The 17,582-nt window shown below is 36.5% G+C and overlaps 1 protein-coding gene across 3 annotated transcripts in view; it reads right to left on the reverse strand.

Annotated features, from left to right (window-relative positions):
* LOC131068361 (homeobox-DDT domain protein RLT2) overlaps nucleotides 1–15,987 on the reverse strand; it is a 40,361-nt gene extending 24,374 nt beyond the window's left edge. Inside the window, exons 1-7 of one of the 3 annotated variants that reach the window (XM_058003547.2) lie at nucleotides 15,342–15,987; nucleotides 14,844–15,248; nucleotides 13,501–13,580; nucleotides 10,891–11,421; nucleotides 10,692–10,781; nucleotides 10,468–10,611; nucleotides 10,151–10,373 (exon numbers count right to left, since the gene is read on the reverse strand). In XM_058003547.2, coding sequence (XP_057859530.1) covers nucleotides 10,151–10,373; nucleotides 10,468–10,611; nucleotides 10,692–10,781; nucleotides 10,891–11,421; nucleotides 13,501–13,580; nucleotides 14,844–15,248; nucleotides 15,342–15,444 — 1,576 coding nt within the window. In that variant the 5' untranslated portion in view covers nucleotides 15,445–15,987. Of the gene's footprint in view, nucleotides 1–10,150; nucleotides 10,374–10,467; nucleotides 10,612–10,691; nucleotides 10,803–10,890; nucleotides 11,422–13,474; nucleotides 13,581–14,843; nucleotides 15,249–15,341 lie in introns of those variants that run through there. The other 2 variants (XM_058003546.2, XM_058003548.1) reach the window with 2 other exon arrangements.
* Nucleotides 15,988–17,582: the final 1,595 nt, after the last annotated feature.

The following is a 17,582-nucleotide window of genomic DNA, read 5'->3' on the forward strand; positions in this document are numbered from 1 at the left end:
CCCAAAGATGAGTCAGGTTGCAGGTGGAGATGACCTGGCAGGGACAGCTCTTAACAATTTATTGAGACCCCGTGGCTCCTTCCAGCAAATGACAGAATGACAAGTCAGATCCGAAAGTGACAAGGCGCCAGGTGTCCATTACATGTCCGTGGGCCCACCATTTCTGAGAGCCTTTTCGAAGAGTTTAAATGCTGATCAATTTGAAATATGATCTAATGGTCGACGCTATTTCGCAAGGGTAAAGTGATCACTTCTTAAGGCCGCGAAATAGCGAAAATGAATAAGGATCGTCAACGTGTCTTGATGACACGCGGTCTGAAAGGAAACTGTGGGTCCCTATAGTTCCTGCTTGACAAATGAGAAATTGACAAGTCAGCTCCGAAAGTGACAAGGCGCCATATGTCCGTGACGTGTCCGTGGGCCCACCATTTCTGAGAGCCTTTTCGAAGGGTTAAATACCGATCGACTGCAGAGATGATCTGACGGTCGGCGCTATTTCGCAAGGGTAAAGTGCTCACCCTTTAAGGCCGCAAAATAGCGAGAATGAATGTCAGCCGTCCACGTGTCTTGATGATGACGTGGGAGATAGACCTGTTGAAACGAAAGTGGGGCCCCCATGGTTTTTCTTCTGGCAAGTGACAGAGTGACAAATCAGCACAGCAGGTGACTAGGTGCCAGGTGTTAGTGACGACTCAGCAGGCCCACCATTCCTGAGAACCTTTTCAAAGGATTAATTAGTGATCAACTTGAAGGATGATCCAACGGCCCGCGCTATTTTGCAAGGGTAAAATGCTTCCCCTTTAAGCCCGCGAAATAGCGAGAGTTAACGAGGGCCGTCCACGTGTCATGATGATGACATGGCCAAAAGGGAAAAATGTGGGCCCGTCACAGTATAAAGGGAGGCATTCGGCCAATATCGAAACGGAATGTGAAGGGATTTTCTAAGCCAATGGTCGGATGTCGCGTGGTATTATGTAGCCAATAGAATAACGGGACCCAGACTAAAGACAAAGCCGTCAAAATGAAATTAACAGTGAGACACTTGCAGGAAGGTTGCGACCCGTTGGAGCTAAAATATGAATTCTCGTATGAATTCGATTTTAAAAGGACGGCCGAAGCATGCGGAATCAATGTTATAGTTAAAGCCCAGAGTACAAGCATTTGATTTCCTAACAACCAAGTAAGGATATCTTTTAAAAGATTTTTGCAGAAGAGCAGACGTAGAGTTATCCTTTTCTGAAACAGAGCAAGCGGTTCAGTTGCAGAGCAATTTCCTTCAAGCAAGCATCAGGTTCGCTCATATTTTGTAGCAATTCTTGTAGGGTGTTTTAAGTAAAATCATTCTCGTGTTGCAGGATTGTTTAAGAGTGATATTCATTTTCTGGCATTTTCAAATGGCTCCTAAAAGGGAATTTTCCGGCAAGGTTAATTATTTAGAACGAAGTGTATGTGATGATTTTTTAGAACAGTTGACATTGTCAACTAACCAGGCATCAAAGGCCAAAGAGTTAGTGCCCAGGGCTCCCCGTCTGAAGATAGGAGAAGGATTATATGACAAAGGTAATTGGTTAAGAGACCCACAGGTTGGACTGTCTGGGTTGGGGCTGTTCAGAATCGGATTTGGGATGAGGAATTCTCCTGCTCCTCAAAATAGCATTTGGGAACTAGATGTCGGGAAATTGGTAGTCCCAGGGGTGTTCATGGATACAGACTTGTTAACCTAAATGGCATTGAACTATGATTCAGTCATGAGATGCATCCGGGATGTTAATGGAAAAACCCTTGTGGAAATCAAGGCAGAGAAATTGAGAACAACGTTTGGGCTCAATGAGTTCACCAACTTCCTGGAACCCATAAATTTCACACAATTAGCCCAAGTGTACAGTGCACAGAGGAGTCATCTTAGGAATGGGCCTCTTAAAGAACTTTTCCTAAAAATAGGAGGGTTAGCAGTTGTAGGGCCCAACACACGAGCCTTTTTCATTGAGTATGTTTACCTTAAGGGCTAAAGGCATGTATTGGGCACTTTGCCAAGTTCTAGGAGAGGATGCTGAAGCAAATATGCCAAATCATTACTTGTTAATGATTGTTCAGATTTTGAATCCTTCTCTTGCTATCACATTTGATTATGCTTCTTATATTGCCGATGCTATCCATGGAGGGTTGATAGGAATAAAAAATGGGAAAGTGGATAGGCCATTCGGATGGTACTCACTCTTGATACACCTTTTCCTCTTCAAAGGTGGTGATTATTTCGCTAGTGGAATGGACCTGGTAAAAGAGAAGGAAGGAGAGAAGATGCCAGTACAACTATGGAGCACTGTGTTGTCATGGGACAGAGAGGATGCTAGTTTCCTAAAGTTCGATAAATATTTTGCATCCAAAATAAGGACTCTCCTTTGCTCTGATAACCCAAGAGTCCCCAAGGTTCTTCTGGAATTCCTAAGGCCAAAAGAATTCGCAGAGAACATCAAAATTGTTCATAACTGGGGTGACATGTACTTATATCCAGTCTCCACGGTTTTCAGAGTTTTTGGTTTCAGAGGTACCCCATTTTTGTTACCATACCAGGTCCCTCTCAAAGTGGGAATAGCTGAGATCCTTAGACAAATTGGTGGCCTACAAGAGGCAGAGCTAACAGGCAGAGGTAAAGGGACTATTTTCCCTACAGCTACAATAGCCCACCAATTTGTAATTACAAAGGGAGGCTGGAATTGTTTTGAGGATTTCCTCAAACCCTACCATTTATCCACTGCAGTGTCCAGATGTGCTGATCCAGAGGACTTCTACAATGGTGTGTTCAAGAAGAAGGTAGCATGCAGAGGTAGGCCTCATCAATTCCACTTTCCTGAAGACCTCATTAGGAATGAATTTGATTTAGATGAACAGGAGTTGAGGAAAGAAAAATGGGTGGCTTACAAGAAAGCCTTGGATTTTGTGCATCAATTTGATGCTAGCTATGACCCATTGTCTAGCTTCTTCCCGTTGGAAGAAAAAATAAAATTTTTGATTGTTTGCTTCGAAGATGTGATGCAAACACTAAAGGAAAAGAGGGAAGCTGTAATTAAGAGCAACCCTGAAAAGGCTAGAATGATTTTGGGCAAGTCAGCTTCCACTAAAGCAATCCCTCCTGGTGACTACACCCTGCATAAGAAATCAGGTTACAGTGTGCTGGTGCCTACAACAAGGGAGCCCTCTTCATCCAAAGGAAAGAGGAAGGTGCAAGATGTCATTGACATCCAGGACAGCCCAAAGAAGCAAAGGGTGGGGAAGGAAGTGCAATCAGATACACCCTTGTATTCCCCATCCCAATCCCCTATCCACATAGGAGATGAACAAGCAGCAACTGAATACCTCTCGCAGTTGGGCAGCTTGGGGGAAATTGCATACACTTATGATGAAGTGGAAGAAGGGATGCCAGAAGAGCCCACTGAAGCACAAATGGACATCACCTCAACTGAACTTAAGGGCCAGGAGTGGGATGCTGAGATAAAGAAGGCCAGTAGTGCCTTTTTAGCTGATGATAACTTTGTCACATCTGAAGCATTCATGCAATTTGTCTGGAAGCAGCATATAGATACATATAATGCTAGATGTGAAACAAGAAAGGCAGAGCAGCCTAACAAAGATCCAGCCTCAGTGGAAGAAGAAATAAAACAGGAGATGATGGAAGAATTCAAAACCATCACTCCTGAACAGGGAAGGGATCTAGTAGCACAAGCTGGAGTGCTCATTTTACCAGAATGGAATATTGCTGATGCTCTGGTGCTAGATGCAGTAAGAAAAGAGACTAAACCCATGGAAGGGGTTACATTCAGTAAGGACAATGCTGCACTAGTTATGTGGTCCCTCAAAAGAAATGAGGACAAGAAAGGTAAAGACACTTCAGGGTCAAGTCACCTTGGTGGATTGATGGTCAAAAGAGTACAGAGTACAGGAGTAGTAGAGGCTGCTAGCACTGTGCTGGAAACTGCAAAATTTAGTGTTGCAGTGGTTGAGAAGGAAGCTAAAGAAAAGGAAGCCCTCCAGATTAAATTGGAAACAGTTTTGAAGGCCTATGACAGTGTCAAGGAGGAGGTAAGAGGCAAGGATAGCATCATTGCCAAATTGCAGAGCCAGCTAATGGGACAACACCAATAAGGTGAGTCTTCAACATTGATGATTGCCTCTTCTCCTGCAAGACCTCCACCTACTAGCCCCATTATTGAGCTCCCACCATCTCCTGCGCCTTCCAGCTCCCAAATGATTGAGATAACTCCACAAGAATTGGAGAACCTAAAGCAAGCTCAGGTCTTTTATGCAGGGAAGTATGAGGAGAAAATAAAAGCCACAATCTCCAATTTTGCAGATACTATAAATGCCTCACTGCTTCACAATAGTGTGGGAAGGGTCATGGAGATATGGAATGAATTAAGGAGAGATAAGGCCATTTTGACACCCATTTTTGATAGATGGAGGCCTAGGGAGCAAGATCTAGAGTTCATGTGTGTATCCTGTGATGAAGCAAGAGCTAATCCCATTATCAAATCCACTTCTGATATCGCTAAGATCTTATTGCAATTGACAACAGAAGTGGATAATGTGGAAAGAAGGGTTAAATTACTTAAGGAATACACTGATCAAATTTGTGAGTTGCTCCCAGGAATTTTTGCCAATCCGGATCAGTTGAAAGATAAGCAAATATGGCTTAAAGAGATAGAAGTCAAATTGTCAGCAAGGGTAAAGGGAATCATTGATCTTGATGATACCTCTTTCTTTGTTATAACAATACAGGAAATAGAAAAAATTAAATCACACTATAGTTTTCTTAATTCAGAAGTCAACAAACTGAGAAATTCTTGGAAAAGGTTGACTAAAAGTAAAGATGATGTGATTAATTTTTCATGGCCGACAGAAGAGACATATAATGAGTGGGAAGTTAAATATTCCACCCATGATCCGGAGCAGTTGGAGAGCGCCCCTGAAAAGCCAGAAGAGGTTGCAACTAAACAACCTGTTGAACAGACTGCAGAGGCTGAAAAGAGCGCATAACTGTTTCACGTAAAAATTGTAACCTCATCAATTTTGGAAATAATTGTAACAAACTCTCCTCGAGAAGTCCGAAGCTTTGTGCATCCATGGTGTTATAAATGGATACCAGGACTAGAGGGAAAGGGATCACAAAATTTTGTAAGAAAACGCTGTAGAAATTTATCTGAGCTTTTCTAAGTCTAATGGAGAATCAGAATTTATTGTAATACTCTTTGAAATGAATATCAATATACAGGCCATCGGTTTTGAGTAAAAGTTATGTGTTGTCTTCACGTTTGTTCACAAATTTATTTACTGTCTTTATTCTGAATAATCCAGGGTTGTTTAGTTTGAATGGAATTGCAAAGCAATCTCAGTATAAGTGTTTGTTAGCTTTTCTCTTTAGGAGGGAAATTAAATACGCGGGATCACTCATACCAGTAAATTCTTTGGAAGGAACTTTGAATTTTGAGGACCATAGCTTAGTCTAGAATGATTGAATTCTTGTATGTGTCAGGCATATATCAGGATTAGTGGAAACCAAGCCGACGGGAAGCATAAAGATATTTTGTTTTCAGGAGTTTTATTTGAGTTCAGGTGACTCTGTAATCTTGGATAAGGCACTGGTGTTAATCGAGGTTGTTTATTGCATACTTTGTTGATCAAAAATGCTGAAGTTAAGTACAGTTTCTATTCATTGTTTTCAGTTGATTTCAAGGTGAATAAATCCACTGGTTTTCTGGACTGGTTTGCTGTGGGTTTATTGTTTAAAAGTGTGAAGTTAATTCACAAAGGTATACCCACCTGGGCTCTAAGGAAGCCCGAAGTGTAGAAGGTTTAATCAAACCTTGTCATATGTTGTCTCTGGAATTTCCTTATCTTTGATGTTTTCTCTGCACCCAGTTTAGACCATATTATCTTAAGGACATTGAAGGGAATCAAATTTTGAGGACAAAAGGTTCGACAATTTGCATGGTCTCTATACTTCTCGTATTTGATTTCATGTTATTAGATGAGTGGAAGAAATGTGCTTGATTGATGGTGGAATTCGTATATCCATACTACTAGCAGTTTGTTGATTGCAGACTTGTCTTGCGTAGTCAACTGGAATCGTTCAGCTTAAGCCTAACTTCAATTGTTGATTCTTCATTGATATGCATCAACCTGATGGTGTCTATGCCTGCAGTGATGATTTGAACATCATAAAGCTTTCCTTCGAAGATCGCACTAACCTTGTGGAGATGTTCCTGTGATGTCAAAACAAGACTTAGTTAGATTTCCATCAAAGATCATTCATTGCTCCTACATTCTTAGTATTAGAATTAGATCCTCTCCTCGCCCTCGTCTTTTTTCCTTTTTTTTTTCCTTTTTCAAAGCTAGTAAGATCCTGTGTTCCAGCAATATTCAAAGCAGATCAGAAGTTCAGTCATCAAATGTAAGTCCCCTTGTGATTCCAGCAAATCACATCATACCACAAAGAGCTTATCCACACGTAGAGATGCTACAACGAAGAACCTTGGAGTCATCCTGATTGATCCTTTTTCGCGATATCTTCAGCAATCAGAGGCTTTATTCAAGAGAGGATAAGGTACCCTTGGGTATTTTATTCTGTGTTTGATAGTGTACAAAATACACGTCAACAGGTTTCCACCCCCACATTCTCACGAGTAAAGCAATTTTTTCCGGTTTTTTCAACACTGCTCCTAACATTGTTTGTAAATTACCCATAAGGTATAAGGTTTCGTTGATAGTGGTGATTATTTTTTACAACCACGATTTTGCTAAAATGATAACTTATATTTATTGGGGATAGTCAAAATTATTTACCAAAAGCTATTTACTATTTACCAGGTAAATCGTCTTAGTTCTACGAGTGGTTTTGGGTGCTCAACTTCCCATTAGGTTGTTTTGATACTTAAAATCAATTTTGGGATGGTTATCAAATGTCTTTAACCACCTTGGATCTAACAACAAACTAGGTGCCTAAATGGAGTAGATTAGTAATTTGATTGTAACCTACATTGGCCTATGTTAAGCAAGCTTGTAAAATTCCAAGAAGGTTTCTTGGGATGTGAAACCAACTTAAAGGTCCCATTTAGGGGATAAAAACACTATTTAAGAGATGCTTAAGGTGGTGAAAAGAAAGAGAAAATAAGTATGAAACGTGCTTGAGGAAGTGTAATATGTCAGGAATATCTCTATACACAGATGTTGTCGAATTAAAGACATCGAATGAGTGATGGCAGTGAATGCATTGCACTCTTTCATTTGATAATAATATATGCTCAGTCTCTCTTCTTGATAGGATTTTTCCACGTAACTCTGGTGTTATGATATGATCTTCTAGAGTTTCTTGCATTCTTATGTTGTTGATTTCTGCTTCTTTGTTGCTGCTATCTTATTACGTTGATAGGCATAACCTACAATGACAGCACTATAGGAGCTCAGTACATCCATGTAAGAAAAACAAAAGGCCAAAAGAAAACAAGGCAAACAACATGGACATGTTTCCATTTAGAAGATTTAAATATTGGATTTGATTTGTTTTTATTTCCACCATATAAAGCATAAGCATGTTTCTATTTAAAAGATTTAAATATTTCATATTGGATGTGATTTGATTTTAATGATTGCAACTTTCTTTTTTTTTAAATATAATAATTTTTAAATGGAATAATAGACAAATAAATAATTGCTTTAATAATGATATCTATTAACATTTTTCAGAAGAAAAAAAGTTCTAAATGTAGGTATGCATGGTGGTGTTATCTTCCTTTATATTATTATTTTAAGTTCATCTACGGTGGTTGTATCATGCATGTTAAAGTGGCTGATTTAAGCATCATAAAGAGGTTGGACATTTACATGGTAACTCCAAATTAAGGCAACTTAATTTCAGATATGGATACAGTTTTCAGATTTTCATATTGTAGTAGTCTAAGCCTTGTATCTAACCAATTGGTATCATAGTATGAATGGAGCTTTCATGATTAACAATTGAACTAGATATTGATCATTTATCCAACAATAATTAAGTTATTAACTAAATAATTCGTCAGATAATTGTTTAATTGATTATTTCATTATGTTTTAGCAATATATTCTTATGTTTGTTCTGGTAAATTTAAAATAACTGAATGAATTAAAGAAATGATCAAAAGATCATTAAAGAATTACAAAACGATGTTTCTATTATGAAACAATCATAAACTGAAGAAAATTACAAACTACCTAATATTTACATTAAGATACAATATTGACCATTAATAATAAGTAATTAAGATATTATTCCAATAATGTTAAACCTAGTGAACAAAGGAAAATTATTACAAGACACATCAATTGGATCCTTACACATGTTGGCTCAATGGTTCTGAGTTATTATACTGCTCCACAAGAATCTAACAAAAGATGGTCAATATGTTCAAACAAATGATAGGAGCACACCAGGGATTTAATTACATTTAGAAGGATCCACGCTGCAATAAAAAAGTAAAAAAGCAATACCTGATGCTCAGATTTTCTAAAACCTAAATCTCCAATAGCAGTAAGCTCCTGTGTGCAGTCTAATTACAAACAGCGTATTGCCCATATGAAAATAGTACAAATTTAAAACTATAATAATAGATGCTCTACTGACAATTTGTGACAAAAAACTAACAGGAAGTGCTTGAATCCTTACATAATCTTTTATCAAACAGTACCATAGTAGATTGATAATTTTAGTAAAAATTATAAAGTGTTAAATCATGCTAGCTTTTACAGTGTCTAGTGAAGCTTCTCAAGCTAAAAAGTTGGTGGAATCATTCTCATTTGCAACAAGAGATTGATATTTTGCAGACTATATCCTGAAATGTTTTTAATACCTTGTCTTAAAGATGAAAAGCAACGTCCAATGGGAAGTTCAACTAGGTTTCATCAAAGGATAAAACTCTAAACCAATTTTAATTCTCTTGTTTGTCTACTTCTTATCCAGCCATTAAATGCACATCTTACTCTCAGCTACAATGTGAGCTGGAGTCTAACAATAAGGATCTCTGTAAATATTATTATCATCACAAAACTGACAACCATTTGAATGAACAATTTATCAAACAAAAAGGACAGAAACACTTGAAAATGCACAAAAAAGTTAAGTATAATCATTCACAACCAGACATGTCATTCTCAAGAAAGTTTACATTGCTAATTCTCAATTTGTATTAAGAGCAAAAAGGACCAATAATAACAAATTTTGAAAGCATACCACAAAAAGGGGAAAAATCCAGTATTTGGAGCCCTTCAGCACAAACTAATAATTGAGGACAACATTCAGCTGCAGAAGACAGACAAATATTCTCAAAATCTATCTCGCCCATTGCACTACATGTCAGCCTCTTTCATCATCTTATAACATAGAGCTATCAAGACAGCCAAAAATATCCACCATCCTTTATAGAAGATGAAATGTAGACTCAAATAACATTATACAGCCTTAGAGAGAAAAATACACCTCCCAATCTTATTATTAAGGAGAGAATTTTCATTTATATCATAAATGGGAAAATTCCTCCTTGAGTTGAGGATATGATAAGGACATGTGCATTGGGATTACTTTTCTTATGCTTGCAAAACATTAACAGTTGCCATACATCAGTTCTTAATGTTTTTATAAGACCTCAGTAATTGGCCTACATATTTTATGTCTTTGTGACCATTGTGTCTTGAGAAGGTACTACTCCTTGTAAGAAAATTTTTTGACCTACTACAAATTCCATCTAGTGGATTTTAACTTGAATTTTCTAAATCCAGACCTCGCAGTAAATTCATTTTTCTATTGACAAAAAATTTCTTCCCTTTAAAGTTGGACATTTGTCTTAGTTTATTGTCTTGCTTGGTTACCAATATAATTGCCTTCTGTTGACACTAGAGAGAAACAACTAAATTTTGAAGCGAAGTGAATAAAAGGAGCTCAGTCCCTCTAATTACGACAAGCTTGAAAAAAAAAAGTGGAGAGAGACCAATCAAGAAATTGCCACAATTAATAGTAAACTTGAGAAGGAAATGGATGCAAACCAAACAGCAGATGAGGAAAAATATTGTTTGAGGCACTTCTCATATTCACTCTCAAGAAATATATGATCAAAAAGATATAAAAAACCTTTGTATGCTTCAAGTTGTAGCAAGATATCATCATCAAGCAGAAATATTGATGAGAGGCCTTTAGCTGATGCAGCTGCTTCCATAAGCTCTAGGCGCTCATCTTCAATAAGTTCCATGGATTCTCTGGCAAGTTTCCGTGCTGTGGCCCTCTCATTGGCAGCTTTTTGCCTAGCAGCTTCCTTTTCTCTTCGAAGTTCGTCCTTGAGCCGCATTTTTTCAGCCTACATCAACAACAACGGCGATAAGACTTCTCATCAACCACAGAAAGTTAGACTTCACTTTAATCTTCATCTGATTAAAATCATCAAAAATTACCCGTTTGCTTTCCTTCTGAAGTATCTTTTCCCTTCGTTCAATCAAGCGCCTGTTTTCCCGCTGCAACCGCTCTTCCTCACGCTGTTTTTCACGCATCATCCTTTCTTCTTCTTTACGTTTTTCACGATCTTGCTTCTCCTCCATCTGAGCCAACAACATATTTATAAATATAGAGATTCTCCAAACAAAATTCTCTTAAATTTGCTATGTAATATGTCATATACCTTCCGTCTCATAATTTCCTGCTTTTCAAGCTCCTTTCTGATCCTCCTCTCATGAGCTTCAACTTCCTTTGCTATTCTTGCTTCCTCGCTCTGAAATGGATTGACAAGGCTCTGAGAAATAAGCCCTTTAGATTTAGAATGATAAACAAAACCATGCATTCAGAATGTAGAACTAGCTCTTCATGATTTTTAAGCATACCTTGCGTTTCTTCTCTATCCGAGATTGATCTTGGTCCTGATAGAAGGCACGTTTCTCAGAGTGCAAGTATGCCTCATCTGCCCCTAGACCTTGATGAGATCCAAAGTGACCATCATACCCAAATCCAGGATATGAATCTTTGTGCTGCAAGCCCTCATAATCAACATTATCTCGAGAAAACATGTGAGCAGACCTGTTTTCTTGAGGTAACATAGTAGAGTTTGAAATTTGGTTCGGGAAGCTATACCCTCCAGTCAACTGATCATGTCCATGCAGCAGATTTCCTGTAGTAGATAATGAGGGGGCATTTGATGACAGTCCTTCAAACGAAGTTTCATAGAACCTTGATTTCGTGGCCCTTTCATAGGCATCATGCCTCCCACTTGGTTGCTCTGGAAGGAATTGGTATTCTTGAGGGGCTCTACTACCAGGTTGACTATGAATGGTGGGCACATTAACCATAACTGCTTTCCTCTTGTTGGATGTGGTTGCCAATGGTGCATGTTCAGTATGAAGCATCCCAGATGATCTCTGACAAAACAGATTACCATGATTTTCAGAATGCTATAGGAGAAAGCTAAACACTAATGAAAACAATGTGGAGGCCTTCAGAACTAAACAATCAATATAATAAGAACATCCTACTTATAGCTTCTTGTGTTTCATGCTTAACCACTTGACTAGCATTAGTAAAACAAAGGTATTATAAAGCTTATTCATCTTATTGTCTCTGATTTAGATATTGTTTCACTGCCATTTCAAACCAGCATCCATTCATCTCAAACATGTTTGATTTTTTGGATGTAATGTCAGTATTGTAGCATAAAATGTTATAGTTGATATGCAGCTCCCTCACAAGTAGTGCTTGATACTCTTCAATGTTAGACAAAGTCACCAGACACAAGATGTAGTCACATGTTTCATAGATAACATGAGCCACCCACCGAAGTTCCAGGTATGGTACAGAGAATGCTGGACTCAAAACATATAGAAATTGTTTATTTTTGTAGGGAAAAAGATTTAAATCATGGTTATCAGAATGACATGCATGTCATTTTACTGTCTCATTGTATTTCTGAGCTCAGAGAAGGGGTCCAAGCCATACACCAGGTTGATTAAGATTGCGACAATGCTCAATCATAACAAGTTTCATCACTAACTTTCTAAGTATTGTAACTTGCCAATCCATCTGAAATTTGAGATATATCCTTTCTTTTCTTTAGGACTTTACCCCAAATGCATAAAGTGAAAAGGTTGACAAAGAAAAAGTAACTGTAAAAATAACTTTACATTATCCCACACTCCAAAGCAAAAATTCACAGAGTGAAACTCGTTATAAAAAGACCACCAGACTGTAAGACTGTTATGGTTTAGAAGAAAGAAGCTCTTGTGCACAAGCCTGAAGGCTCTGTTTGGCCAAGTCATCAACCATACTGCCCTGGATTAGAACTGAACGAGTACCCATAACATCTCAGAAAAGCAAAACTCTTTCTATTAGAAATTTCTGTACTTTTCCCAGTTTCCCCAAATATTGGTCCCAGAAGTTTCAGATTTTTCAATTCCATTGTATCATTTACAGATTTTTTAATCTACAGAAAACTCAGAAATATTTGACTATTGATTTCCTTTTCAAAATTTTAGTTTCAAAACCACGAAGCGAAAAAGATCCTGAACTGTCTGAACTTCAACAGCATTTGGATTTAGTTTCCAGGTCAGATTTCAAGTTTCAGACCTAGGGTTTTCAGCAGGATGGCCAGGCACAACTGGGTTTGCTACAAAAATGAAGCTACATCCATTTATTGCAATCTATAATTTTTGTTTTCTGCCTCTTTTTAAAAAAATTACAAGTGTACGTTGCAACAATATATAAAGATATTAAATAAAACCTCCCAGAATAATTATCAGTCTTTCAGAAACCATGACATCCACCAGAAGACAAAACCCCAAAATGGAAAAACGAATTGGAACATTAAAATTCAAATGTCACTTAAACGAGTTCATGGTCAATATAAAATCTAAGCGAAAAACTGTAGTCAGAAATTTCGAGAGAGTGATAGGTGCCTTAACAATGATTATTAGAAACTTAACTGTTATTTAGAACTGCTATCACAAGACCACCTGTCAATATAAGCACTAGTGTTATTTCATAGAATATAAAGTACATCTTTGATTAGCTTCTGTGTTTAATATAATATGAGAAGCACGCATTGCAGAAAGCACAAGTTGCTCACAACTAGCAAAGCTACATTGTTTTGTACAATTGGCATTACATCATTCAGAATAAACAATAGAGAATGAATACATCCCAAGTATTAGTATCATGGGATTTATCAGCTCCTGTGAAAGATTAAGGTAAAAATGCTGTGGAATTTATGTCCTTAGAACATGTTAAAAATATTGCCGGGTTTTATGGTGTTTCAAGAACTAAACAACCAAAGGCAAAAGACACTGCAAAATACAGTATAACAGAAGACATGCAGCTTTGAATCATAAATGTGCATTGATCTACAGATACTACAAACTTTTAAACTCCCATTTAGAACTCAAAAAATGTCATGTGCCATTGCAAGAACAAAATAAAGACCTGGCAATAGGAGCTTGAGAACTAACTTTGTTGGATCTTGCATCTTGTCCATCAAACAATTTTTCATAATGATGCCCGCCCTGCTTGTATTGCTCCAATATAGGTGCTGCGAATAACAACATAAGCAAACATAAATTCTTACTAACTTATTAAGCATCAATGTTTTAGTGACCTATAGTTACACTAGGAAGTAGAATTTTATGGACCTAGTCAAATGTTAATGTATGCACCCTTAAATTGTCCAGTCTACCAAGGTTTGGACTGAATAATTATTTTGACAACAGTGCCTTTGCAAAATCATTTTTGTGTCTACTTGACTTGGGACAAAGTAATCACAAAAAAAAAAGATTTCCAAAATAGATATGGTTTTCAAAATAGAAATCTGCCAAAAAAAAGTTGTGTTTCTCATTCATGGTATTTTCCATAGGCATTAGGAGACACAATATATATGTACTGTGATGGAGACATGAAATATGGTACAAGAGTCTATATAAATAAAGGTATGACTATAGAAAATATAGTCTCCAAGAGATTTGTAAATGTCAGAAATGAGGTCCCTCTGTTAACTACAATGAACCAAACCAGAGGTCATTCAGTAACAAACACTTTGCATACAATCTCCCATAGCAGCTCACAACATATATGCAACAAAATAAATTGGAATGAATCTAATTTCAAACTTGAGAGGCCTTCCCCCGCTCAAAATCAAAACAAACAAACCCAAAATAATCAAGGTGAGGTCACTAGGTAAAATGTGTTCAAACGAAAAAATTGCAAATAAAAGTTTCACCAGGGTGATTCCTCCTAGGATTAGGTGCAAACTCTTAGTCATCAGGAGGAATGAGATGAGTTGAATTTCAAACTTGTGAGACCTTGAGCCTCGCCAGCTCAAAATCAACAGGGTGAGTCAAATAAAAAACTTGAGAGACCTTAAGACACCCCAGCTGAAAATCAAAACAATCCTGAAAAGCTGATGGGGGATCAATTGGTAAAAATATGTTCAAACCGAGAAATCGTAAATAAAAACTACACCAGCGTTATTCGTCCTGAAATTAGATGTAATCCCCTGGTCATCAGGATCGGTGGGGCTAAGGCGAATTTCAAATTTGAATCACGTTGAGCCTCCCAAGCTCAAAATTAAAAGAAATGGAAAAAATCACAGTAGGTCAATCGGTGAAACTATGTTCAAACAAAGAAAATTGTAAATAAAAACTACACCGTTAGGTTGCTGTTGGTTTCTATCACCTTACCACGGTGACCAGTGCCAAAACTATTCGAGCTCAAACAGGTCCTCGGGCATTGCATAACGAAGAATTTTAAAAAAGAAGAAGAAAAACCATTGCCAGAATTATGAAGCGTGACGACATACCGGTCGGTGAATCAAAGGCGCCGGGAGGAAGCGGATCAAAGTCGACGCCGAGAATGGGGCCATCTTCCTGCAACGGCTCCCCCAGCTGAGCTTCCACTGCAGCAATCGCCCTCACTTCCGCGGGACTCAAATGCTGCAGAGCGGGCACCTGCGCCTTCTTTTTCCACACCCCTTCCTCGCAATTAGGCTTTAAACCTCTCTGATTGCGTGAGGCATCGAAGTCACCATAGTAATTGGCCATCAACGCCGAAGGAGGAGGAGGGGAAGGCGCAGGTTGTTCTTTCTCTTTCTTTGGCTTCTTGTCCTTGAGCCGCCTGTGACAAAACCACATCTGCAGCTGCCTGTCCGAGAGCCCCAACTGAACCGACAGCTCCGCCCTCACTGCCTCCGACGGATAGTTATCATCTGCAACACACAAACAATAAGCCTTCCAATTTTTCTCTCTCTTCTCTCTACACAAATTGAACAAAAATTATGGATCCAAAAAACAAATCCTACTTAAATACGTTCTCTCCAGCGTCTCGAGCTGCGTGGGAGTTTTCATTTTTCTCTTGATGTTACCACCGGTTTCCTTCCTGTCGGCCTCTGCCTCCGCCTCCATTCTTCTCCCGCCCGCTTAACTCGCCCTTCGCCTTCACAATCTACAAACTTTCATGGCTTCCACGAAAACCTAACCTAATATTCGATCAATCTAGGGTTTGGGAAAAAAAGTGGTAAATTGCATTCCGATACGAAAACTTGGCTGACTGTCTTCTCTCCGTCTTCTTTTCCTCGGAAAAAGAATTAATTCATCGCTTTCCATTTCTGACGTTGATCATCTAAACTTATTTATTCCTCGAGAACTAAATTCCATCACTTATCAATCCAAATTTTCCACCGTTTTAACTTGTTTAAATCGACCTTGTCCACGACGGATTTTTATTTTTTGTTTCGCACGCACGAACTCCATCTTCCACTTAATTCAAACGTGTGTGACCGCGCTGTATTTCCATTTTTCATTCGCATAGCAGATCATAAACCACAAAAAGTACACCAAAAAGGAGAATTTTTTGGAAATTTGGTATGACGATCCGTTCGCGGATTTCAATCGCGTTTAAACAAATCCGTTCATCATCATGCTTAGACAAATCAAATCCGTTCATATCTTTACCTGCACATTTACGTGAATAAATATATATAAATCTGGAGGAAAAAATATTTCCTAACGTGCAATTCATTTAAAACTATTTTGTGTTTACAAGTGGCACGTCTCCTTCCTTCACCCAATGTCTTTGGAGTAATTGAAGCAAAAATCTTAACTCCCAAAATTAAATTCATAATAAATAGCAGTTGCTCCCGTACGTCGATGCCATGGAAAGACAAAAAGTGGAGTCAAATGTTTAGTTGGTTGATTGAATGTTCCATTCGAAAAGAATATACCAAAGATTTTATTATTATTTTTTTGAAGGTTCAAAATTATGCAAAATTTAGTGCTTTCTAGCATTAGTTAAGCTGAAAAAAGAAAAGACAGGGGAATGTAGAGTTATTTTTCCTTTTTTTAATTATTGTGGAAAATTCCAATTTAGTATCATTTAGGTATCTATAATAAAGTTTTTGTTGTTAAATTAATTTGAAATTATTTTTTACATTTCAATAAAGGTTTTGTTGTTAAACTAATTTGAAGTTACTTTTAATTATGGGAAAAGGATAAATTAGAATATTTTCTTATAGTTGTTTTTAAAGAAATTGACATGTGGCTTCATCATATTTTTCCCTCTTCTTTTTATTTTGCCTACAAGAAATATTACCAATAATTTCATTTACAAAATGATATAAGAAGATTGCATAAAAATAAGCAGCAATAAAACAAGTGGCTACTACTTGCCTTGTTTTTAGTATAGTTTTAATAATAATTATGATTTAATTTTGATAATGATTATATTTTAAAAATTATAATAATTAAGATTAAAAATTAAATATAATTATTTCATAATAATTAAAATTTTACTAGAAAAAAAATATAAATTAAAGAAATCCTAATAAATTTTTAATTTCACAAAATAAAGTTAAATAATTGAAATAGTTTTAGATTTAAATCTACTTTAAAAACTAAAATATATTAAACAAAAATGTGTAAACAAAACTATATTAAAAATTAAATATTAAGAAAAAATAAAATTAATAATAAATAACAATAGTCTTGATAGATAATAATTTTATTAAGTCAAACTAATTAAATAAAAATAGTAATAATTTTTTAAATTCATTGTAATTTAAATATAATAAAATATGTATAAAAGTATAATTAGTTTTAAACATATTAATTCAATAAAAGAAAACTGTAACTAAAAATAACAAATCAATTTAATTTTATTCAATTTCATACTTTTATTATTTGATTTGATTATAGATCTATTTATTAAAATGCATCACAAAAATAAATAAAATGAGACCAATAAACTTAAATTAAATTAAAAAATATGGATTAAATTTTAGTAAAGACTCTTGAAATGAAATGTCTTTTTAACATGATTGGTTCAAATTAATTTTTTTAATAACTAGTTAAGTGGAAAAACAAAAAACTCATTACAATAAGTGTACAAAAAATAATTTTTGTAATTTATAATGTTAAAAATTGTACAATTAGACTTTGGCAAATTAAAAGATTGAAAAAATTAAAAGTTAAAATTTGTTTGTGATTGGTTCAAATTAATTTTTTTAATAACTAATTAACTGGAAAAACAAAAACCTCATTATCTA

Source organism: Cryptomeria japonica, chromosome 11 (genome assembly GCF_030272615.1).
Source record: "Cryptomeria japonica chromosome 11, Sugi_1.0, whole genome shotgun sequence".
Taxonomy (NCBI): Eukaryota; Viridiplantae; Streptophyta; class Pinopsida; order Cupressales; family Cupressaceae; genus Cryptomeria; species Cryptomeria japonica.